Source organism: Silurus meridionalis, chromosome 12 (genome assembly GCF_014805685.1).
Source record: "Silurus meridionalis isolate SWU-2019-XX chromosome 12, ASM1480568v1, whole genome shotgun sequence".
NCBI lineage: Eukaryota > Metazoa > Chordata > Actinopteri > Siluriformes > Siluridae > Silurus > Silurus meridionalis.
The window spans coordinates 2,057,705-2,084,098 of NC_060895.1; the positions used below are offsets into that span (position 1 = coordinate 2,057,705).

Sequence of the window (26,394 nt, forward strand, 5' to 3'; positions counted from 1 at the left end):
AAAAAGAGAACAACAACAATGTTAGCATGGCCGGAGAGAGAGAGAGAGATAAAGGGTTGCTTTTTAACACTTAAGACTTAAAGATTACATGTTTTCTTATGACAGGTTCAACACTTTCTGACCAATAAGATGTAATGAAACTGAAAAGTGAAACTACCGGAGATGGAGATGGAGGGTTGGCGCTGATTTCTCCTGAGAGAGCTAGGTCTTGGAGCTCTGGTTCGGTTCTCTCCTCAGCTGGAGCTGTGCCACTTATTTCACTGTCCTAAACACACACACACACACACACAACACACAGAATTAAGACCAAATAAGCCATTATTATTTACACACTGTGTGGTACCACGTGTCACAAAGTTACCTCGTACTGCAGTCCTCCTCCCAGAGCATCCAAGTCGAGGTGCAGATTCTGCAGTAAGTGTGATGCACCACGTGGACTCTTCTCTCACACACACACACACACACATGTAAATGATCACAGTAGCGTAGTAGCCCTAGTTTACTGTAGTGTGTTCTACATCACCAGAGAAATAAAAACACACACCTGAGGTAAAGAAATATTTTTCCACTCTTCCTTTTTGTTGTCATCATCTTCATCCTCATCATCAGAATAAAATATGGGCGGAGCCAGAGAAGAACACTCTTCCTGGCGTACCCTCTGCAAACCGGAGCTCACTCGAGAGCCCTAAGAAACAGGTGCATAGTCTCAGAGATGGCACTTGTGAGTAAATTTGTTTAGTATATGATGTTTATTAACGTAAAAGCTGAAGATCCAAGGGTTTTCTTAGAAATTTACAATTTTAGGTTGAAAGTTTGCGTCTACAATCCATTCTCGATTACCGTTAGTGGCTTCTTTAGAGGTTGAAGGCTGGAGGAGCTGCCTAGGGAACCATGGAGCGCTGGAACAGGAGCATCACACACACTTCGGAGCGGAGCAAGAGGACCCAGTGGCTGAGCGACAGAGACAGGAAAAGGAAATACGGTCACGTGTTACTCTTTTAAAAACCTTTTTAAGCTGTTCCTACTGTATGTGCTGGAGATTTTAAGAGTAGGCCTGCTACTCCAGGAATTACCGTAGCTTGGATGACAGTTACAGCTATCATCATCCCTTCATCCTCCACTCTGCTGCTGAAACTACCAAGACTTCAAACTCACCCCTGGTGCTTTCGGACCCTCTGGCTTGCTCTTCTTCTTCTCTCTTTTTTTCTCCTTCTTCTCTTTTTTCTTCTTCTTCTCCTTGTCCTTTCTGACAGGGGCAGAGCCAGAGGCACGCTCCCTCTCCTGAGTCACTAGGTGGCGGTACTGCTCGTCACATGGGTGGTCCCACGTGGACTGACCGGTGGAGAAGTTGAAATAGTAGACGTCGCCGGACACATCCTGACAGGGCTTCCATTCTGCAGGCAGCGGTGCCACGATGCCCTCTCGAGCCAGCCACAGGAGTTCCAGCTCCCTCTCAGGGTCGATCCCGATATATCGGGCGTATTCCTGGATCTCTGACGAGGGAAATACAAGAGATGGGATGGTGAAGAGAGAGTTTAAACATCATCATGTACAGTAAGTTACAGTTACAGCTCTTGGTGATTGGATGTTGAATAATCGGCTGCTCACGTGTCTACCACAACATTATTGCAGGTGTCTCTTTTGTTTTTTAGAAGCTATATCGCACATCAATATTGTGCCGTCATATCGCACTAGAAAAATTACGACAATACTTAAAAAATGGTTTCTGTCCATGTAACAATTTTACTGTGCATATTCTGGGGGAGTTCTGATGCAATGTTACTTCACATCTGCCCAAAGTAAAACGTGAAGCCACTGCTATACAAGTGATATTATTGAACCAAACAAACAAATCTTTAGAGATGAGTGTAAGATTCAGGAACATGGTTCAACTAAAGACTTCTTGGCTTTTAATGTTACCGACAGCCCTTGTTACCTTGTTCAGATGGAATGTAGTTCTCATCGTAATCCTCTTCCAGGATCAGCTGGTCTCCTATTCGCAGTTCAGATGCGCTCATGCCGACTGCGGGGGAAAGAAACAAACAGAATTGGAGCAGTGCTTTTGTGTCACATTTCGACCTTCAAGAAGCTAACAGTCTAATCTTGTCCATCCTCGTCACTCCTAATGAAAATCTCAGCATCTTCAGCTCTGCTACCTCCAGCACCACCTCCTGTCTGATTTTCCAAATACACTACTGAGCCAAAATCGACTCTAACTCGTGTAGCAAACGACTCCTGTGTCAACACAAAGTTCAGTTGATTTTTTTGGTATATTCACCAAATAAATGCGATCAAACAGCGTTAACAAATCATAACTTTACAATGCGCAAACATTTTCAGCACGTGGTTTATTGATTGTGACTTGTTTTCTTCTTCAAAAGACTATTTATTAAACGGAGTCGACTCTCCGGTGTCGCCTAAAGGATTTGGCTCATTCAAGAAACCGACTCGGAATCGACTCGAACTGAACCAAAGTTTAGTTAGTGTGTATTAGATCTGTGTTAATATTAGCACATATTTAAGTTGATATAATGGTAAATATAACGCGTTATATATATAAAAAATCATCACTGAGGCTGTTTTGGCTGAAATTATATGTTTTAGTGGTTAAAAAAAGTACTTGTTGCTAAGTCGTTGTAAAACATAGGAATTATAAAAATGCGTTTAAAGATATGTTGGTCGGTTTCATAAAAATAAAAAAAATAATAAAACTTTTATATGATAATTCTTTCATAAATGTTACCTGGTTAGATAATCAGCTAGCTAGCATGTTAGCAACTGAGACGCATCCATATCAACGTATTCACTCGGTTAGCCATGATAAACCTCTAAAACAGCTAATTATCTATTCGTTCAGCTCTCAATCCTTATCGAGACATAATGTTTTATAGACTGGAGTTAATAACCGGGTCACTAGCAAGACAACAAAATAACGCTTAGCCTCAAACCTTTTTCCCCCTAAACCGTCAAAAAAGTCCACAAATGAGCTTCGTTTTGTGCCACGTCTCACCTTAGAAGATATTCCTAAATATTATGCGTGAATAAAATGAACGATGAAATTAAAAACCCTCTCAGTATCTTCATCTCGGGGTTTATGCTAAGCTAACCAGCTTCCTGTCAGGAACACCCGGGAGCGTGTGAGGAAAAAAACGGAAACCGTGGCAACGCTGACACGACCTGATCGGCAGTGCGCATGCGCACACAAATACGAGGTGGTGCGCGCCAAATCCGTTTTACCTCAGACTACCCTCAGGCTAATTAGCATAAAAAAGGCGAAATAAACAGAATAAATCTGCCTTTTAATTATATTGATTTAACGTTATACAGATTACAACCTGATAAAAGTATTACTATATAGAAAAAAAGGATGTTTTTGAAAGATTATGTTGGTTTTATGTTGATGTTTGAGGGTCAAACGTAAACTCTGAGGTAAAATCAGAAACGTGCCGTCAAAAGAAACCTGTTATATTCCAATAAAAAATAAATGTAATAAAATGTGAGATTATATATATTCTTTTTAACAAAGCTTCCTCTCCCCTAATGTTTCATTTATTTATTTTATAAACGAATATTACAAAAATCGAAGGTAGACTTTGTTTAATATTATTTGGAAATGTTCATTAAACTTTATTAAGTTCTCCACACTGAGAAAATGAACAGATTTCCGCATCCATCTAACTCATCTAAACAAACTAGCATTGTGTCCCATCTCACGTCTGTTACTTTTCTAGACCCATATCGAATAAACACGTTTCCAATCGGTATCGTTTCTATTAAAAAACGTATTAAACAGACTTCAAACTTATTACAAGATCAGCGTTTTCGAGACACGGTTCATGAAAACAGTCAAAACGATGGCAGAAAGATTCGAAAAAGAAATATCGATGTTTTTAACATCGTTAAACATTAAATATTCTACAGTTCAGGTTTTGGGACTCTGCTTTACGAGGATATTTTGGAGTGATATTTTATATGTAAAAATTAAGCTAGACAAGATTTAGGTTTAAAGGTGAAACTAGCATTCGGGACTGTAACATGGTTTTCCAAATAGAAATCACATTCTATATATTTTTATAAAAGGTTCCAAGGTCTGGTCTCACCAATTTTCTAATTAACCTATGATTACCTAATAATTACCCATAACCTATAGAAGTGTTGAAATTACAAGTGGAAATAACGAGTGATAAAAGCTGTAAATATACATAAGAGTTTATTGTGTGCTTTTAATATCATCCTACTACTCATTTATCTTGCAATGTTAAAAAGAAACTATAAGCAGAAAAAAACAGTGTTAAATACAAAAGGAAAAGAAATAAATATCAGTGTTAAAAAAAAAAAAAAACAGTAATATTCATAGTTAATGAATTTATTTGTTCAGCAGATCTTCAGTGTGGTCCCAAAATAACATGGTTCTTGGAAAGCAGGTGAAACAGCAAAGTTAAAACAGTGCTTTAAATAAGAAAATAAATAGAAATATATTTTTGCTTCCTAACCCTGTGTCCTATTCTCACTGCACTATTGTTATGATTTGCTAGCTAACAAAAGCTAGCATGTTAATTAGCTAGCTTGCTAAACAAATTAATTGAACAGCTTTCCAAATGCCTTGATATCTCCCGTCTCTCTGGTCATTTCTTAACAGGTGCTAAAAAATTTTAATCAATTGCAAGATACATAGACATACCAGGTTGTTAATGAGCTAGCTTGTTACACAATATTCAATTAGCTAGCTAGTAATACTTGGGTAACATTTCTGGTAATTTCACCTGCATATTTCTCTGAACTTTACACAAAGCATCTGAAATAGCTAACTAAGTGAATATATATTAGCTAGCTGGCTAAAAAGTGCCATTTCAAGGCTACATAAGCACCTTCAAAGGAGTTTTCTGCACACTTTTGAGATTGGGTCCAACTTGGACCTTGAGTTGTAACCATATCAGACTTGGACCTTGAGGTCAGCCACGTTACAAACTCTATTCAAACCAAAAAAAGTAATTGAAAGAGATTAGAGATTTAACTGTTGGTGTGATAAAAACGTCAGAGCGCTAAATGTTTATGCATTAGTTAGCTAACATCTTGTGCAGCTCAAAGCTGGTGCAACTCAGGGTGGTTTTTTGTTCCGTAACGTTGAAAAGAAACGTAAGAGAAACTGGCCCACAAAAAAATTATAAATAAATAAAAAAACACCTGCAAATCTAATCAGGCAATTTCCAGTACATACAAGAGTTCTTCATTCCTTTAAGGCGCCAAGAGATTGTGTGCATACAGTGTGTGTACATAAAGGTTTGGAAGATTTCTGTAGATGAATCGAATTATTTCGGATCGAATCACACTAAGGGTGGCTAAGGCATGTGCCGATAATCAAGTAGACGATTTAATACTATGATGCTTCATTATTACAGATGTGTCTATTAGCACTGCCAACTCTGGTGGTTTATCCATACTGAGACACGTCGTCTAAAGGAACAGTGCAATTGTATACCCTTTAAAAATGGACTTCCAGACAATGATGTAAGGGCATCGCCAAGCCTCGAGGTGAGGTATGGTTCCTTCTGCTTTCCACTAGAAATGATGCAAAGCTGCTACATTCGTTAACTTGTGATGCACAGCGTTGTGTGTTTTACTCATCCTGAAATGGTTTCCATTTGTTACAGCAGGAAGCGAGGTCGTCCGAAGATCTGGAATGTCGTGCGGCGAAGTAGCTTCATAGCGTACACTTGAGATTTTAGAGGTGACGCCAATTCAAGCGTGAACTTTTGACGTATCTCCAAGTAAAATTCCATACTGTAGTGGGCGGGACAAACGTGAGTGAGTGAGTGGATATTATATTTTTAAGTCCGGCTCACCGCTGCAGAATGAGATGTTAGGTAAGTGTGTCGAGTTTAATAATTTTACCGAATCCGTCGCTTTATCTTCAACATCATTGGCGCTAGCTGGATTATTTTACAGCAAGCTGCAACATGCTAGCTAGACTGATCAGGGGTTTCACCCATAAGATGGTAACATTTCGCCGATACACACAAGGCACACACGAAACACTGAAAATGTAATTCCAAGGGCACCTTTAAAGACGAAGCTAAATCTCGTGCAGCAGTTAAAGGCTACGCAATGTGATCTATAAAGCGGATTAGCATTTTAATGTGCTAGACTGACATGCAGTGCTTCGTTCATGCTAGCTCTAACACTGTACTTGCCACCTAGCCGCGCAGCTGAAAGCATATTAGCGTAACCATGCTCGGAGTTGCGTGGTACCTCGTGGTACTTTATGGCGGTCTTTCGTGGATTAGCATTAGAACACTAGCCCACAAAAACGCTTTTCAATACAGCCTGTGCAGGTATTCACAACCAACTGGAACAGCGTTTGGCATATTATGTTTGGGGTCTGTGGATCAGTGGTTCATTAAAGCTAGCCTTAACGCAGTTCCGTACTGAAAAAACGTCAAGGTTCGCATTAGCACATTCGGTTTTCCTGCTCGCGTTGTGGTTAGCATGCCTGCGTGTCGGATTAGCCTGCAAAGTTTTTTTTTTTTACTGGTCGTGAAATTAGAAATTACCGAAAATCACACACTGAGGTTTTCCACCCAGTGTCGAGTCTCCGTACACGAACCCTCTGCTTGTAATGATATTCTTTCAGGTGCTCCTTGAGGGCGTTGGGGATCGGCAGAACACTGATGCCGTCGTACGTGGTGCAGCTGCTGATGACGGCCCGACAGATGTGCTGGAGGCTGAACGGCTGCGTGCGATGGATGGGGTTCGAGAGCAGCGGCTCGAAGAACATGCACGAGTTGGGGTCCTTGTAGTGCTCCAGCAAGCCCGTGACTGTGGGCGCGTGAAACACGCTGGGGTCGTGCACGTCGAAGCTGAAGTTGTGGTTCCACTGCTCGATACGAGCGTGCAGAGAGCGCCCGTAGCGCCGGAAGCTCACAGAGAATAAGTAGTCCTCCTGGGCCGAGTCGCGGAGAAGAAAGGTTCCCTCGGGCTTGCCTTCCAAAAGGGTCTCGGCCTCGTAGCGATCCATGACCCCCCAGTAACACGGCAAGTTGGTAATCTGGAGCAGGTCAGGCACCAAACAGTGGATGTAGTCGATCTGCGTGTGAGCACGATGGTGGCCATCTTGAGGTCTAAAGTGCTCTGACGTCACCAGAGACCCCCTTGTCAAGGAACACGGCGAAGACGAGGAGGAATCCGAATCCGGATGGGATTCAGTAGAAAAGGACAAGGCGGATCCTGAGGAAGACGCGACGACCTCATCCAGAGTGTCCAAGCAGCTCTGGAGGAGAACCTGGTGGTGCTGCTGCTGCCTCTGCAGCATGTGCTGCTGTTGCTGCAGAGTGGCCCGGTCGTCCCCGGCCAACTCGTTCATACCATGCGCTAACTTGGGCCCAAGTTTGTACAGCGGGTTGATCTGCGCGGTCACCTCGAACGTGTGGATCTGAGCGTTGGGTGGCGGATCGACGCCTTGCTCAATGCTGATTCTCCGCCTCTCGCGCAAACGATCATCTTCGTCCTCTACAACAGAAACTACGGAAGCGGAGCATGCTGACGTCGACGCTCCCGGGTCGGGAAAAGTGTCAAGTACGGGGGGTTGGGAAATTGGAGCTGTATGCTGCTTGATCAAGTTCCATTTCTGCGCCAGCTCTGATCCTGGTGGGAACGGGCAACTGTCCAGCATGAGTTCACTCAGATGAATCTTCCTCCGGGTAGAGCCTGTGACAGGAGACCCCGAGATGCCTTGTCCTAAAGCAGAAGGTACACTATGGGTCTTAATGGGAAAACACTGGCCTACGGCGTCCTGAATCTTCTGCCTGAGGGTACGGCCGCTGCTGGAAGACTTGCTGCTGGTCTCGGGTGCAGGCTGTTCGTCGTTCGGTGCGTTCTGAACTGTCCTGCCTGGAACTTTCTCCGTCAGCGAGGACGCGGGAGAGCTGAGGACTTGGCGCCACCGGCGCTCACGAAACGAAGCGCCTCCGTTTCCGGGTTCCAACCCGTTTAAGAGATCACCGTATTCGAATCCGTCGCTGACCGGCCGTTCCGACGCGGCCTCGTTAGCCAAGTGGCCTTTCCTTTTACCCCTCCCTCCTTTCCGCCTCCCTCCGTCCTGTCGTTCCTCCGAGCGGCTCTGACGCACTTTGGGACGGGCGCCCCGTTCCCTTTCCTTGCCACGATCCCCTGCGTCTCCACTCGACATCGTCCTTCGATATATACAATCGTCTCCGTGGGTCACGGCAGGAAAAGTCGGAGGTAGTTAGACAACAGCTGTCGCTACAGCAACCAACGCTAAACTTAGGACCAAAAGAAGGAAGGCGTCTTGAAGGGTGAAGACATTCTGAAACAAGTTGGAAGGTTTTTTTTTTTCTTTTGTTCCTTTCCTGTCCTTTCTAGGAGAAAAAAATCAGGAAGTAAAAATTTTATTAGACGAAATAGATTAGATCATACTCATATTTTATTTTTGATTGCTAAATAAACCTGTATATTTGGGGTAAAAAAAAAAATCCTCCCCCTACATATCTAGACCATGCTGTTTTACTGAACATCCTGTTTCTATTGTAACTTATGCATCACTCTAAAACTTATATATACACATATACAAATAAGAGTTCAAAGTTTTTTTATGTATATACCGTTTATTTGAGGTAAGAGATCCCCGGAAAACTCTGCTGTCTGGTCAAAGAAACGCAGCAACCAAGCATGAAGAATGACGGCTGTATCCGATATGCCTCTGATTTAAACATTTAGGACACTCGATATGCTCCCTGCGCCATTGTAACATTGAGTAAAGAGTAGGGAGCATGGAGTTATTTAGGACACAGCCTATGACGCTAAACGCGTCAGTTGCTTAGCTAGCAAGCAACATGTTCTTTGTTATATGCATTTTTTGTCTGAAAACACAATAACGCCCCATAAATATTCATTACGCTTCATGTGGAACATAATATTTCAGAAACAAAATGTTTGAAGCGCATAAAAAACACTTTTTTTGATCATTAGCTAGCGGAAGAAACAAACCCGGAAGTCCACAGCGACATTTGTCGGTTGGAGGATATTCCGCGTTGTATCGTATCAGGCGGCTTGAAACACTAAGCGTTGACGGTGTTCTATGTAACAATCTGATTGGCTCCATTTGAAGAAGGGCTTTACTGATTGGTCGATACGTCGTGCCACAAGTAAAGTAAATTCGAGTTTATTTATTTTATTAACATTTGCATATATTTTCGATGATTACATTTTACAAGAAACATATTGGGGAATATGTTTTCTTGTGTAAAGGATTAAAAAAAAGGGTAATACCGTTTTTTTTTAAAGACTTTAAAATGCGACTTCCGCGGACAGTACCAACGAAGAAGAACCCGCATTGTTTTGTTTTCGACTAAGGAAGCTGCAGCTGCTCTTACCATCAACCGATTTATTCTGCGAGCAGTCTATACAAATAATCAAAATTTCGCCGAAACGATTTCCTTTACACTTGTAGATTTATTAGCTCTGTCTTATTAGTTATAGGGAGCAGTTTCTGAGTTAAACACGCTAGTTAGCTTTAGCTCCAGCTAATACGCATAGATTAGCATTGTTCGGATATTGTCGGATTTAACTCTAATAATCTGCACTCGGTGTGTTTTTAATACTTTTATCACGTTCTATGCGTCTTTTAGCGCCTTAAATAGCTTTTACAACACTGAAGGTTTTGTTTTATACAAACACATTGAAGAGGTGAGTTATTTAAGGTCGTACTTTATAGGAAAGAAGCTTTTCCTCTAAAAATAAAAACTTGGTAAACGAGAAAATTGTAGAAAATGTTGATTTATACTTAATACACTTATTTTGGGTGAATCCGGTGATTTAAGGTGGAATTTAATTTTATCCGATATGATCCTACATTATGATCATACACGTTCACTTTGGACCACCTTAAAAATACCCCTCTCCCTTGAGGCTGGTATAGAATGGAAAAGCTGTGTGTGTGTGTAAAAGCCTAAGCCTACATTGTTTTGTTTATCTTTATGTATATTTCTCTCCCTGCAGATCATCAGGATGGTGTGTGAGCTGCTGCTTTCCTCAGTCTGGCTGCTGTTTGTGGTTTTCTGGGTGGAGACCATCAGCGTGTGGCTGTTCCTCTGTCTCTTCTATCAGGACCGAGCTTTCTATCACTGGGGTGACGGGTAAGTCCGTTCAACACATTTATTCGACACATTTGAGGAAAATCCTCTATCCATGGACCAGACGGAAGCAAGTACAAATTAAAAAAAATGAAATAATCAAAGTCTATGCCATGAAAAACCAGAGAACAAACACTAATCCAGCTCCATGAAGGTCTGTGGAAGATCTTCCTGCTATAGAGCTCAGGGATGAATGTGATCTCTGACTGCACCCCAGGCCTCCTCGCCTGACTTTACTAACGCTCCATTATAACAGCAAATGGGAACTAAATGTGGAATATGATGTTCAGAAAGTACAGATCTTATGGTCTGGTGTCCACTGAGCTCCAACTTCCCTTCATTATATCACCCACTAACGTTCTTCATTCTTTATTCTGTAGCGTGTTTGCTGATGATCCTGGTCAGATGCTCTACATGTTGAGCAGGTAAAAATCTTTCCTTCCCCTCTTGTCTCCAGTCTTTCATCCCTCCAGTCCTCCTTGTCTCTGCTTTATTTAATATTTGTAAGTACGTCAAGACACACGTGCTAAAGACACTATTGTTGTCCTCGCAGGTCGGATCGCTCCATCCACACCCAGACCTGAGCCGGCGGTTTTGTCGTCAGCTGGGAACGCCAATCAACCGAAGACCCGGGGAGGAAAAAAATGGCTTCCCGTCCAACTGCTGCCGCCTTTCGCCGATCCGCGCCGCGTCTAGCGATGCGGGATTCGCACGGGGCTCGCGGCCGAGCGCAGATTCTGTGTTGGTTGTTATAAAGGGAACTTGTAATACATTTTTTACTCTGTCTCCTAATAGGAGTTTCTCTTCTCAAACAAAAAAATGATTTAAACAGCAGCTGGGTGTAGCAAGGCGCTAAAACGCGTAGTGTTTTTTTTTTTTATTCTTATTCTGACACGTTTTTCACGACTCGCTGCAGGCTCCGATGTCATTCCTGCCAGCGTCCGTCTGAGGCATATTTCAGTTTGTCCAAAGGGATGTGACTGTTTTTTTTTTTTTTTAGGGAGATGAAGATAGAAGTTAAACTAAAATCACAGACGCAACAGGACGCTTTAAAGTTTTACGATGATGCTAAAAAAAAAATCCCTGAGATTCTTGGATTTCAATGGACAAACGCACACTCTCGATAGTTTGCACTACTGGCTGATGATAATCGCAGTTTTAACATTTTCAGTTTTCCGAATTTGACCGACGGTTCTCGCATTTTCATTTTTGGAGAGAAAAAGTGTCGTCTCTTTGATTTTCTTTCTTTCAAGTTGGCATCAAAAGTCAATTTGCCCGTCGGCGGTTTCTTTTTATTTTTATGCGGATATCCGGGATAAATCCCTTCATTCAGTCGTGCGGTGGCGCAAAAACATTAAAAGCATAAAAGTCGATTCGTTTCTTCTTTTTGGATTTTTTATTTAAACACCTTTTCTAAAACATTCGCTCCTTTTTCGATTTATTTCTTCTCTATTTTGGCAAAACACAAAAAGAGCGGAAGCCCTCTCCGCTCCTCCTCCTTTTTTTTTTTTTTTTTTTGCTATTGTCCAATCAGAGACAGGCTCAGGACTAAGCAGGACTGCTGATTGGTGGGGGGGGAGGGAGTGGGGGCGTGGCTTATGGCCTGAAGTAAATTGGGATAAAAATGATAGCTTTTAGTTGAACTGTAAGTTTTTAGCTTGTTTTATTTTTATTATTAATAATTAATTACTAAACTACATGCTGCTTTTGAACTTTTTTTTTGGATTTTAACGTTGAATTTTTTTCCCAGCAGGAAAATGAAAAACATTCAAATACCAAAGCAACTTTGTGAATTTTAGTTTTTGGTTTTTTGGTCGACTTTATAACATTAATATTTGTAAAAAAATAATGGTTTGTTAATATTTAACCAAACTACCTAATGCTCTGTTACCTAAAACCGTCTACATTTTTTTTTTTCTTTCACCTGAATGTAAAATTTATGCTTTGTTTACGTTTGTTTTTTTGGCTTGTTTTTTAATACAGATAATTTCCCCCCAAAGTATCGCAGCAGCATCATTCAAACATGTTTTTATGATTAAACTCATCAATACGTTCACAAAAAAAACATCTGTCCAGAGTTTCATTTCCGTTTCACAGCTTTAGTGTCCGTTGATGGTTCCATTTTACAGTTCGAGATAAAAAAAAATTAAGAAAAACTTCACTTAGACCTGCTTTATAAAAGAAATGCTGGACTTTATTTCTATTTAAAGTGTTGAACCAAAGGATTGTGCCACCTGTGAGCTCGATTTCTGTTTTGTTTTATCCAACAACAGAAAGAATCTTATAAATGTGAATCATCTGTGTTTATTATAAGTGTTTTGCGTTTGAGTTTTAACTTTTTGACCAGGAGGAACCTGTGAATATGACGAAAAGCACGTCAAAACCTGTCACATGATCCTGGAAGAACATGACCATCTGAGGGTCTTCCTGTATTTCTGTTTTGTTCCCTACAATAGCCTAATAACTATTTATATTTTTTTTACTACAGTTCACACACTAAATATTATTAATAAATATAATGCTTATGTTTAATCAGACTTGTGAACACCGTTACATCTCTATATCACCTGCTGATTTTCTCCTTAATTTATATTTTTTTATATTTTGCTCTGGCCTTATTCCAAGACAGCTATGAAATCACATGGGGTCCTAACTGATAACGCGTGATACTTTAACTTTATTCCCACCCGTATTTGAACAAAATCTCCATTGCTCCCTGCTATCTAAAAACGGGTGGGAGAAATAACACGTCAGCTACTTCCGTCGCATTTTAGACATCATCCAAAATGACTTCCTATTTTATATTTAGGTTTCTACATAGTGCCCAGGAGGCTCTTATTCTACTGACTAAGTAGTGCACTTGTTAAGGGAGGAGGGATGAATTTGGGTTTGGGACCCGAGACGTGAGATTCGACACCGCGGAGGATAAATATTGACCTAATTGGAGTTTATTGTAATAAAGTTTAAAGATCGAGTAGATTTTAAATAAATATTTTGGGGAAAATCGGTTTAAAACGCAGATTTCGTCCCTACAATGGCGCCAACGATTCAAACTCAAGCGCAGCGCGAGGACGGGCATCGGTAAGAGAGTTAGCATGTCGGCTAGGTTAGCTTGTTAGCCTGATTAGCTTGTTAGCCTGGTTGTTTTGTGGAAAGTTATAATTTTTTTGATCGTTTTATTGTCTTTTATTTGAGCCAGTAAACATATGTTCTAGATTAAAAATTGAGAAATGAGTTATATTTTTATTTGTATTATTAGAGGTTCTGGTAAGTGTGTTATCAGAGAAACTAACAGCAGAACAGCGTTCTCACGTACAGACACTTAACGTGTAGATTTCAGTTTAAAATCATGTCTTATCACGTTTATTAACTCTCTTGGGAATGTGAATGAAATGGATAGAAACTGATTTGCATCCTCTATAATATATTTCTATAGAAAAGGATTTTAAATCAATGTAGAATGATGATGTGTAGATAGATGGATGGATGGATGGATAGATAAAGTCTCATTACAGTCGGTAGGACAGACATCCTGTAGCGTTCTTGATCACAGTAGGTTGTGGAGGGGATGGGAGGTGTGTTCTCCGTGATGGTTAAAGGAACTCGATGGATCACGGTGACATGTTTCATATAGAGAAGAGAAAACAAACATGACTGAATGGGAGAATAAACACCAGATGAGCTGCCTATTGAATACAATACACACTGGATGGATATAAATACATCATATGATGCACATCTGATTCAATATCATTCCAACAATGTGTGAATTAGTGCAGTGCAGTAGGTCAAGTGAATTCAGGGTTTTACTAAAATCTGAGTGGGATTTCATTTCAGATGTTTCTTATTTGCCCTGTTTTTGTTTTTTTTAGGGAGATGAAGATAGAAGTTAAACTAAAATCACAGACGCAACAGGACGCTTTAAAGTTTTACGATGATGCTAAAAAAAAAATCCCTGAGATTCTTGGATTTCAATGGACAAACGCACACTCTCGATAGTTTGCACTACTGGCTGATGATAATCGCAGTTTTAACATTTTCTTCAGTTTTCCGAATTTGACCGACGGTTCTCGCATTTTCATTTTTGGAGAGAAAAAGTGTCGTCTCTTTGATTTTCTTTCTTTCAAGTTGGCATCAAAAGTCAATTTGCCCATCGGCGGTTTCTTTTTATTTTTATGCGGATATCCGGGATAAATCCCTTCATTCAGTCGTGCGGTGGCGCAAAAACATTAAAAGCATAAAAGTCGATTCGTTTCTTCTTTTTGGATTTTTTATTTAAACACCTTTTCTAAAACATTCGCTCCTTTTTCGATTTATTTCTTCTCTATTTTGGCAAAAAAAAACACAAAAAAGAGCGGGAAGCCCCTCTCCGCTCCCTCCCTCCTTTTTTTTTTTTTTTTTTTGCTTTCACACAGGAGCTCGTCACACAGAACCGTCCCTGAGAGGTACGGTCTCGTAATGATCTCTTTCTTCATGTATTTATCGTTATTAATCACGCATGTACGTCTTATTCATATCGTTCTTGTGTGTTCCTCCAGGTCTGGTGTTGTGTGCCGGGTTAAATACTGTAACAGCCTCCCTGACATCCCCTTCGACCCCAAGTTCATCACATATCCCTTCGACCAGCACCGGTGCGGGAAAACACAGCCAAATAATCACCAAACTTATTTACTGTTTCTCATTTAACACCATTTACATATGAACAGGTTCCTGTAAACAACGCTGCACATTGTGTGTGTGTGTGTGTGTGCGTGTGTGTGTGTAGGTTTGTGCAGTATAAAGCCACCTCACTCGAAAAACAACACAAACATGAGCTGCTCACCGAACCAGACCTGGGAGTGACCATTGACCTCATCAACCCCGACACCTACCGCATCGACCCTAACAGTGAGTGTACATCTAATACACACCACATACACACTCACATCTAATACACACTACATACACACTCGCATCTAATACACACTACATACACACTCACATCGAGTGTACATCTAATACACACCACATACACACTCACATCTAATACACACCACATACACACTCACATCTAATACACACCACATACACACTCACATCTAATACACATACATACACACTCACATCTAATACACACTACATACACTCACATCTAATACACACTACATACACACTCACATCTAATACACACTACATACACACTGCATCTAATACACACCACATACACACTGCATCTAATACACACCACATACACACTCGCATCTAATACACACCACATACACACTGCATCTAATACACACCACATACACACTCACATCTAATACACACCACATACACACTCGCATCTAATACACACCACATACACACTCACACATCTAATACACACCACATACACACTCGCATCTAATACACACCACATACACACTCGCATCTAATACACACCACATACACACTCATCTAATACACACCACATACACACTGCATCTAATACACACACACACATACACACTCGCATCTAATACACACCACATACACACTCATCTAATACACACCACATACACACTGCATCTAATACACACCATACACACTCACATCTAATACACACCACATACACACTCATCTAATACACACCACATACACACTCACATCTAATACACACCACATACACACTCGCATCTAATACACACACACATACACATACACACTCGCATCTAATACACACCACATACACACTCACATCAGTGTGCATCTAATACACCACATACACACTCACATCAGTGTGCATCTAATACACACACATACACACTCGCATCTAATACACACCACATACACACGCATCTAATACACACCACATACACACCACATACACACTCATCTAATACACACCACACATACACACTCACATCTAATACACACCACATACACACTCACATCTAATACACACACACACTCACATCGAGTGTACATCTAATACACACACATACACACACTCACATCTAATACACACCACATACACACTCACATCTAATACACACCACATACACTCACAGTGAGTGTACATCTAATACACACCACATACACACTACATCTAATACACACCACATACACTCATCTAATACACACCACATACACACTCACATCTAATACACACCACATACACACTACATCTAATACACTACATACACACTCACATCTAATACACACCACATACACACACTCATCTAATACACTACATACACACTCACATCAGTGTACATCTAATACACACATACACACTCACATCGAGTGTACATCTAATACACCACATACACACTCACAGTGAGTGTACATCTAATACACACCACATACACACACTCACATCTAATACACACCACATACACACTGCATCTAATACACACACATACACACTCGCATCTAATACACACCACATACACACTCACATACACACACACATACACTCACATCTAATACACACTACATACACACTCACATCTAATACACACCACACACACTCACATCTAATACACACCACATACACACTCACATCTAATACACACCACATCTAATACACTACATACACACATCTAATACACACACACACTCACATCTAATACACACTACATACACACTCACATACACACATACACACATACACACTACATCTAATACACACCATCTAATACACACTCACATCTAATACACACCACATACACACTCACATCTACATACACACATCTAATACACACCACATCTAATACACACTACATACACTCACATCAGTGTACATCTAATACACATACACACTACATACACACTACATCTAATACACACACTACATACACACTCACATCAGTGTACATCTAATACACACCACATACACACTCACATCTAATACACACCACATACACACCATCTAATACACACCACATACACACTCACATCTAATACACACCACATACACACTCACATCTAATACACACTCACATACACACTCACATCTAATACACACCACATACACATCTAATACACATACACACACACTCACAGTGTACATCTAATACACACCACATACACACTCACATCTAATACACTCACATACACACTCATCTAATACACACTCACACACACTCATCTAATACACACCACATACACACTCACATCTAATACACACCACATACACACTCGCATCTAATACACACCACATACACACTCGCATCTAATACACACCACATACACACTCGCATCTAATACACACCACATACACACTCATCTAATACACACCACATACACACTCACATCGAGTGTACATCTAATACACCACATACACACTCACATCTAATACACACCACATACACACTCACATCTAATACACACCACATACACACTCATCTAATACACACACATACACACTCACATCTAATACACACTCACATACACACGCATCTAATACACACTCACATACACACCACATCTAATACACACACATACACACTCATCTAATACACACCACATACACTCGCATCTAATACACACTACATACACACTCACATCGAGTGTACATCTAATACACACATACACACTCACATCTAATACACACCACATACACACACACTCACATCAGTGTACATCTAATACACACCACATACATACACACTCTACATCTAATACACACCACATACACACTCACATCTAATACACACCACATACACACTCACATCTAATACACCACATACACACTCATCTAATACACACTCACATACACACTGCATCTAATACACACACATACACACTCATCTAATACACACTCCATACACCACATACACACTCACATCTAATACACACACATACACACTCACATCTAATACACACCACATACACACATACACACTCATCTAATACACTACATACACACTCACATCAGTGTACATCTAATACACACCACATACACACTCACATCTAATACACACCACATACACACTCATCTAATACACACCACATACACACTCCATCTAATACACACTCACATACACACTCATCTAATACACACTCACATACACACTGCATCTAATACACACTCACATACACACTCGCATCTAATACACACTCACATACACACTCATCTAATACACACTCACATACACACTCATCTAATACACACACACACACATACACACTGCATCTAATACACACTCACATACACACTCGCATCTAATACACACTCACATACACACTCGCATCTAATACACACTCACATACACACTCACATCTAATACACACCACATACACACTCACAGTGAGTGTACATCTAATACACACACACATACATACACACTCACAGTGAGTGTACATCTAATACACACCACATACACACTCATCTAATACACACTCACATACACACTGCATCTAATACACACTCACACACACACACTCATCTAATACACACTCACATACACACTCACATCTAATACACACTCACATACACACTCACATCTAATACACACTCACATACACACTCATCTAATACACACTCACATACACTCATCTAATACACACTCACATACACACTCACATCTAATACACACCACATACACACTCACAGTGAGTGTACATCTAATACACACCACATACACATTCACAGTGAGTGTACATCTAATACACACCACATACACACTCACATCTAATACACACTCACATACACACTCGCATCTAATACACACCACATACACACTCACAGTGAGTGTACATCTAATACACACCACATACACACATCTAATACACACACCACATACACACACACACACATACACACATACACACACACATCTAATACACACTCACATACACACATCTAATACACCACATACACACTCACATCTAATACACACTCACATCTAATACACACACATACACACTCCATACACACTCATACACACTCACATCAGTGTACATCTAATACACTCACATCTAATACACTACATACACTCACAGTGAGTGTACATCTAATACACCACATACACACTCGCATCTAATACACATCTAATACACACACACATACACACTGCATCTAATACACACTCACATACACACTCTAATACACACCACATACACACTCACATCTAATACACACCACATACACACTCACATCTAATACACACCACACACACTCACATCGAGTGTACATCTACACACCACATACACTCACAGTGTACATCTAATACACACCACATACACACTCAGTGTGTACATCTAATACACACATACACACTCAGTGTGTACATCTACACACCACATACACACTCAGTGTGTACATCTAATACACACCACATACACACTCACATCTAATACACACCACATACACACTCACAGTGTGTACATCTAATACACACCACATACACACTCACATCTGATACACACTCACATACACTCACATCTAATACACACTCACATACACTCACAGTGTGTACATCTAATACACACTCGCATCTAATACACACATACACACTCACATCTAATACACACCACATACACATTCACAGTGAGTGTACATCTAATACACACCACATACACATCTAATACACCACATACACACTCACAGTGAGTGTACATCTAATACACACCACATACACACTCACAGTGAGTGTACATCTAATACACCACATACACACTCACATCATCTAATACACACTCACATACACACTCACATCTAATACACACTCACATCTAATACACACCATACACACTCACATCTAATACACACCACATACACACTCACATACACACATACACACTCAGTGTGTACATCTAATACACACCACATACACACTCAGTGTGTACATCTAATACACACCATACACACTCACATCTAATACACACTCATCTAATACACACCACATACACACTCATCTAATACACACCACATACACACTCACAGTGAGTGTACATCTAATACACACCACATACACACTCACATCTAATACACACTCACATCTGATACACACTCACATCTAATACACACTACATACACACTCACAGTGAGTGTACATCTAATACACACCTCACACACACTCGCATCTAATACACACTCGCATCTAATACACACTCGCGTCTAATACACACCACACACACGCTCGCGTCTAATACACACCACACACACGCTCGCGTCTAATACACACCACACACACACTAGCAATAAGTGTACACTGAATACACACAAGACACACACTAATAGTGTATTTTATAGTTTTGTTAGATCCTGCAGATGAGAAGCTCCTAGAAGAGGAGATCCAGGCACCCACCAGCTCCAAAAGGTCAGAGGTCACCTGTGTGTGTGTGTGTGTGTGTGTGTGTGTGTGTGTGTGTGTGTGTGTGTTATATGCTGCAGTGTTCGTTTGCATACAAGTAAATATTTGTCGCCTTATAATGAGTGTGTGTGTGTGTGTTGTAGATCCCAGCAGCATGCGAAGGTGGTCCCGTGGATGAGGAAGACTGAGTACATCTCCACAGAATTCAACCGATATGGTGTTTCCAACGACAAAGTGGAGGTCAAGTGAGTACAGGCACAGGGTCCCGTTACACACCACCCCCTCATTGTCAGGGCTTTTTAGTTACTCTGTGTGTGTGTGTGTGTGTGTGTGTGTGTGTGTGTGTGTGTGTAAAGGATTGGTGTGTCTGTGAAGCAGCAATTCACAGAAGAAGAGATCTACAAGGACAGAGACAGTCAGATCTCTGCCATCGAAAAGACCTTCGAAGATGCTCAGAAGAATGTGAGTTCTGCACACACGCTGGTTTATTCAGTAAATACTGAAGAATCTTTTTATATATGACTTTTTTTTTTTTTTCTTTCAAAAACGTCCCTCCTGTTTTCAGATCGCCCAGCACTACAGCAAACCCAGAGTTACACCTGTGGAGGTGTTGCCCGTCTTCCCCGATTTCAAGGTGACACTCTAATTCTCTCACACACACACACACACACACACACACACACACACTCATTGTAACTGGGAATGTGATCAATGCGCTGTTTCTCATTTGCTTCTCTCTGTGCAGATGTGGATAAACCCGTGTGCGCAGGTCATCTTCGACTCCGACCCCGCTCCTAAAGACGTCCCCAGCTCTGCGGGGGTAGACATGATGTCCCAGGCTATGATCAGGTGTGTGTGTGTGTGTGTGTGTGTGTGTGTGTGTGTGTGTGTGGAGATTATTAGTAAATAGGGTAGCAACATTTCAGAACTTCCCAAGACTGGAAACCTTCCAAGGGAATGAACGAGAATATCCACCTGCACAGTCATCAATCACATGCACACAGCACACTTACAGCAGGGCTCCTGAGGCCACGCCCCCCTGTCGAGGCCACGCCCCTACATGCACTGTGCATTCCTCCATCACATAACACACATCGTTTCTTCAATCCTGCACACAAAAAAACGATGTCCAAAAATGTCCAGTATTCACATAACTGACAAATATTACGTTTACGTTTACAAACTTCATTGTGCCGTGCGTAAACGATTATATACTAACAAATCAAACTTTTTTTTTTTTTTTTTTTTTTATGTGGTACAGTTTATGGAAAGTTTATTAAAATTTCTGATAAATTCCCATTAATTCCTAGTAAGTTTCCAACTTGGGATATTTCCCAAATTCCCCCTGAGGTTTTTTGTGTTAACTGTGTGTGTGTGTGTGTGTGTGTGTGTGTGTGTGTGTGTGTGTGTGTGTGTGTGTGTTCTCAGAGGAATGATGGACGAGGAAGGGAACCAGTTCGTGGCGTACTTCCTGCCCAACGAAGATACGCTGCGTAAGCGGAAACGAGATGTGGAGGAAGAACTGGATTACATGCCTGAGGAGCTGTACGAGCACACTCACACACTCACACACTCTCTCTCTCTCTCTCACTCACTCTCTCTCACACACACACACACACACACACACACACACACACACACACACACACACACACACACACACACACACACACACACACACACACTCACTCACACGTGTTTCGGTACACCATTGTTATGGTACCATAGTGCTGCTGATTCGTCAGAATGTGTTCATTAATTTCCTGTGGTTTATAGTCACCGATTGAAGTGTGTTTTAATTAGATTTTTTCTCCGTGTGTGTGTGTGCAGTTATGACTATAAGATAGCGAGAGAGTATAACTGGAACGTGAAGAACAAAGCCAGCAAAGGCTACGAGGAGAACTACTTCTTCATCTTCAGAGACGGAGACGGCGTTTACTATAACGAGCTCGAGACCAGGTTTGTGCAACAGATGAGCGTAACTCTGTGGTTTGACTGGGGAAAAAGTTTTTATATTGAACACGTGTGTGTGTGTGCACGTAAGGGTGCGTTTGAGTAAGAGACGTGCGAAGGCCGGAGCTCAGTCCACCACCAATGCTGTGCTGGTCTGCAAACACCGAGATATGAACGAGAAAGAGCTGGAAGCACAGGTTTATATATATATATTTATATATATATATATATATATTTATATATATAATATACAAACACCCTTTTTTCTTCTTGTGCATACATACCCATTGTTTACATTGCATAAATGCTGGCGCTCTAAATGTGTGTGTGTGTGTGTGTGTGTGTGTGTGTGTGTGTGTGTGTGTGTGTGTGTGTGTGTGTGTGTGTGTGTGTGTGTGTGTGTGTGTGTGTGTGTGCGTGTGTAATGCAGGAGGCTCGCAGAGCTCAGCTGGAGAACCACGAGCCAGAGGATGAGGAGGAAGACCTGGACAAAGACACACAGGACTCTGGTAACACACACACACACACAGTGCACAGCGGAGATGTTTAGTTACTATCTGCCGAGTTTACGGCATCAGTGTTTCCTCCAACTTCACGTGTGCGCGTGTGAAATTACACACTAATCTCTCTCCCGACGCAGGTGATGAGAAGGACAAAGGCAGCGAGAGCGAGAACTCGGACAGCGGCTCCGACCAGGACGAAGAGGACGAGGGGCGGGGTGAGAACCAAGACGACGAAGAGGAAGAGGAGGAGGAAGAGGAGAGGAAGGCGAGCGGGAGCGAGAGCGGAGAGGACCGGCACGCTCGCGACGAGGAGGAGATCTTCGGCAGCGACGACGACGACAGCGAGGACGAGGACGAGGGCGGAGCTAGGAGGAGGAGGCGGAGCGAGGACGAGGACGCTGAAGAAGAGGGAGGAAGGGCGAGCGGGAGCGCTTCACCCGCCCATAGCAGCAGCGGCCAATCAGAGGGAGGGGGAGGGCAGAGCGGCAGCGACAGGGGCTCAGACTCCAGCAACGCCAGCGACAGCGAATGAGACCGCAGCGTTACGACTGCTTATGACTGTTGAGATCGTTTATAACCAATACGTCCTTCTCAACATGAAAAGCTCGACACTTCTGTCCCAGCTGGAGCCGTATAAATATAACGCTATAAATACACACGTCAAGATCTGCTCTTCTTCCTTCATTGTGGTTTTTTTTTGTTGTTTTTTTATTATTTGTTTTAAAAGCTAAAATCTCATCATCACTTTGCTGTAAAAACTGCTGTAAATAAACAGTTCACTTGTTTAAAAAATTAAAAAAGGTTTCATTCCTTTTTTTTTTTTTTCCTAATTAAAATCACTCTGGAGTAAAACTCTAGGTGTCCACATACTATTGATGGACATCCCATTTCCAAAACCACAGCCATCGATGAGTTGTTTTGTGGCTGTTATAACGTCAGCAAGGGCAGGAAATAGGTTTTATTTTCGAAGGATTGCATGTGGTGTAGGAATAAAAGGTTTGGGATGTTGGATGGAAAAGAATATGTGCTGTAAACGTCCTCTTCGAGAGGTTAATGTGAAACATTTTATTTTATTTTTCTACATAATTAAAAATAAGTGAAGCAAAAGCACGAGGTTTTTCTTCTTTTTTTTAAACAGCGTAATTTTAATCAGGTTCAGATACAATTATAAAGCAATACTTTTATTTCTGCTTTAATGATCTTCAGCGGAAGAAGGACAATTTCTCTTTCAGCCACTCCTCCGAGAGATCGTCCGTGTTTCGGGTCTCAAAAACCTGCAGGTGAACGTAAACCGGAAAGGTGTGAATTTAATATTTGGATCACTTCCATTATTAACTATTATGAAAATGGGAAAAACGTCCATCTAAGGTCAACTATATACTGTGTGTATATATAAATATGTGAGCTAATAGTTTGGTGAAGAACCACATGTGTCTGGGAAAAGTCCAGCGTCCTGATATACTTTTGTCTGTAGAATGTATATTATAAATCCGTGTACCTTGGTGAGCTCGGCCGTTTGGACGAGCCTGTTTTTACTGCCTGCGTACATCATCTGCTGCTCCGGCTTACAACCTGTAATTAGAAAAAAAACATTTGTAGCTTTATACTCATTAGTTTGAAAAACCCAGCATGCAATTTCTCCCACCGAGCTGAGTTCTTCGACACGTCACATGCCTATGCTGATGTAGATTCGTGACTCGTTCAAAAAGAGGTCTTGACATCTCCAGTAATAAAATCCTCCTCACTGAGCTGTTTGCTTTCATCTATTACATATTCATCTATATATGATATGAACTGTATAGACAAAAGTTTGAGTGTACGATCAATTCTATTCCATTCCACATCGATTCCCCGTTCGCTCTTATCACACCCTCCGTTGTCCATGGGAAAGATGTTCTACAAGATTTGGTGAAGATTTTCTGGAGATTTGTGCAATTTCTTCATGAACCGTGTTCGTGAGGTCGGGTACTGATCTGGGTGATTGGAGGAGGATTTCAGTGCAGCTCCAATTCATCCCAATAGGGTCGAGGTCTTTATCTAAATAAGCAGGAGATCTTCATTGTGGTGAAGGAGGATCATAGGGTGACGTATGGAGGAGGAGAGTGAAGACTGAGAGAAGGCGAGATTGAGATGGTTTGGACATGTGCAGAGGAGGGACATGGGGTATATCAGTAGGAGAATGCTGAGGATGGAGACACCAGGAAGGAGGAAAAGAGGAAGACCAAGGAGGAGGTTTATGGATGTGGTGAGAGAAGACATGCAGGTAGTTGCTGTGAAAGAGGCAGATGTAGAGGACAGGGGGGTATGGAAACGGATGATCCGCTGTGGCGCCCCCTAATGGGAGCAACCGAAAGAATAATAATAATAATAATAATAATAATAATAATAAGTATACTACTAAACTTGGAAAAAAAAGGTTTTTATGGAGATTTGAGGGGGAGAACGTGATATGTGAGGTGGATCTTCACTCACCCACAGGACTGCAGAAGATGAAACACAGTGGGTAGGACACCCGGCCGTCGGAGTGTGTGAGCTTGTAGCTGTACACTATATACGTGCGCTTCGGTTAAGTACATCACTTGCTTTATTCGGAGAAGTTCAGTGTTTCGGTACCGTTTTATCACCTGGATGGGGAAGTGTGTAGATGATATGTCCATGACTTACACAAAGGGGTCTTATATCGAGGTCACGTGACCTGGACGAACTCGAACAACGGGACATTTGTTCTATAAACGTTGAGTTTATGAAGATCGCTCCGTACTGGTCATGAAAGTTTTTTCGAATCCAAGGATTTTCACTGACTTGCGTAAAAAAAAAATAATGCTATACACACATACAATTGATGCACAAAAGTTTGTGGACACCTGACCATCAGATTGCTATGTGCTTCTTTTTGAACATCCCATTTCACATTCATTTCCCATTTGCTACTCTGGGAAGATGTTCCACTGGATTCTTGAGGAAATCTGTGTGAGATTTCATTCAGCCACAAGTAAAGTGAGGTACTGATGAAGGTGAGGTGAGGAGGTCTGTGGTGCGGTCAGCGTTTACATTCATCATGTTAAATAGGGTTGAGAGTCTGAGCTCTAAAGCATGAGATCTTCCACTCCATCCCATGTATATTTGCATATCTGCATGCAGCTGAGAGGAAAATTTCTCCCTCATCCAAACACATTCTATACAATTCTCCGACTTTGTGGTGATAGTGTTGGGATGAACCACAAACAGCTGAAAAAGTCAGGTGTCCCAAAACTTTGGTCCATCTAGTGTATGCTATGAGATAAACAAACCATTGCTAGCGTAATAACATCTACAGCCAGTGTTTTAAAATGAACATTTTGATCAAATCTGTCGATCATAAGTGCTAATGCAAGTCTTTTAGCCAGCTAACAATCTTTAGCCTCCTTGGTAGCGGCTAGTTAAAAACACGAGTTAGCAAATAAAATAGATGAAGAAATGGAATATTGAGTTAGCATGCTAGCATGAAGGTTGGACTGTCGAAATGTTTAC

At 41.3% G+C, this 26,394-nt stretch overlaps 4 protein-coding genes and 1 long non-coding RNA gene across 11 annotated transcripts in view; 2 read left to right on the plus strand and 3 right to left on the minus strand.

Annotated features, from left to right (window-relative positions):
- LOC124394436 (centrosomal protein of 164 kDa-like) overlaps positions 1-3,167 on the minus strand; it is a 34,611-nt gene extending 31,444 nt beyond the window's left edge. For 4 of the 5 annotated variants that reach the window (XR_006927493.1, XM_046862642.1, XM_046862641.1 and 1 more), the window contains exons 1-7: positions 3,011-3,167; positions 1,937-2,023; positions 1,156-1,493; positions 841-951; positions 545-685; positions 362-439; positions 158-265 (exon numbers count right to left, since the gene is read on the minus strand). Coding sequence is in view for 4 of the 5 variants with exons in the window: in XM_046862642.1 (XP_046718598.1) it covers positions 158-265; positions 362-439; positions 545-685; positions 841-951; positions 1,156-1,493; positions 1,937-2,018 (858 nt within the window). In the remaining variant the exon portion in view is untranslated. The remainder of the gene's footprint in view (positions 1-157; positions 266-361; positions 440-544; positions 686-840; positions 952-1,155; positions 1,494-1,936; positions 2,024-3,010) is intronic. The other variant, XM_046862643.1, reaches the window with a different exon arrangement.
- A 1,183-nt stretch (positions 3,168-4,350) lies between these two features.
- socs9 (suppressor of cytokine signaling 9) lies at positions 4,351-9,003 on the minus strand. Its single transcript, XM_046863170.1, has 2 exons — positions 8,619-9,003; positions 4,351-8,375 (listed from the first exon to the last, which is right to left on the minus strand). Exon 2 carries the CDS (start codon positions 8,183-8,185, stop codon positions 6,548-6,550), a length of 1,638 nt encoding a protein of 545 aa, XP_046719126.1. The 5' UTR covers positions 8,186-8,375; positions 8,619-9,003; the 3' UTR covers positions 4,351-6,547.
- A 66-nt stretch (positions 9,004-9,069) lies between these two features.
- Positions 9,070-11,611, plus strand: LOC124394735. Of its 2 annotated transcripts, none has more exons than XR_006927543.1 (4): positions 9,070-9,161; positions 10,015-10,151; positions 10,529-10,573; positions 10,702-11,611. It is a non-coding gene; the product is annotated as an uncharacterized LOC124394735 (long non-coding RNA). The 2 variants fall into 2 exon arrangements; XR_006927542.1 differs by lacking the exon at positions 9,070-9,161 and adding an exon at positions 9,185-9,702.
- Positions 11,612-13,007: 1,396 nt separating this feature from the next.
- Positions 13,008-23,676, plus strand: paf1 (PAF1 homolog, Paf1/RNA polymerase II complex component). The gene is made up of 14 exons (XM_046863453.1): positions 13,008-13,229; positions 14,564-14,593; positions 14,687-14,779; positions 14,914-15,035; positions 20,368-20,434; positions 20,572-20,673; positions 20,785-20,890; positions 20,994-21,062; positions 21,174-21,277; positions 21,857-21,973; positions 22,259-22,387; positions 22,473-22,578; positions 22,812-22,890; positions 23,022-23,676. The coding sequence occupies exons 1-14, from the start codon at positions 13,183-13,185 to the stop codon at positions 23,414-23,416; spliced, it is 1,566 nt and encodes a 521-aa protein (XP_046719409.1). The 5' UTR covers positions 13,008-13,182; the 3' UTR covers positions 23,417-23,676.
- A 332-nt stretch (positions 23,677-24,008) lies between these two features.
- Positions 24,009-26,394, minus strand: part of gmfg (glia maturation factor, gamma) — a 25,428-nt gene continuing 23,042 nt past the window's right edge. For both annotated transcript variants that reach the window (XM_046863458.1, XM_046863457.1), the window contains exons 7-9: positions 25,357-25,439; positions 24,383-24,456; positions 24,009-24,158 (exon numbers count right to left, since the gene is read on the minus strand). In XM_046863458.1, coding sequence (XP_046719414.1) covers positions 24,087-24,158; positions 24,383-24,456; positions 25,357-25,439 — 229 coding nt within the window. In that variant the 3' untranslated portion in view covers positions 24,009-24,086. The remainder of the gene's footprint in view (positions 24,159-24,382; positions 24,457-25,356; positions 25,440-26,394) is intronic.

Bases quoted from the DNA above. Each gene is read 5' to 3' on its own strand.
- socs9 (XM_046863170.1), bottom strand. From the start codon at position 8,185: ATGTCGAGTGGAGACGCAGGGGATCGTGGCAAGGAAAGGGAACGGGGC.
- paf1 (XM_046863453.1), top strand. From the start codon at position 13,183: ATGGCGCCAACGATTCAAACTCAAGCGCAGCGCGAGGACGGGCATCG. The intron at 13,230-14,563 runs GTAAGAGAGTTA...GCTTTCACACAG, and splicing joins CAGCGCGAGGACGGGCATCG to GAGCTCGTCACACAGAACCG. The intron at 21,278-21,856 runs GTGTGTGTGTGT...GTGTGTTCTCAG, and splicing joins ATGTCCCAGGCTATGATCAG to AGGAATGATGGACGAGGAAG.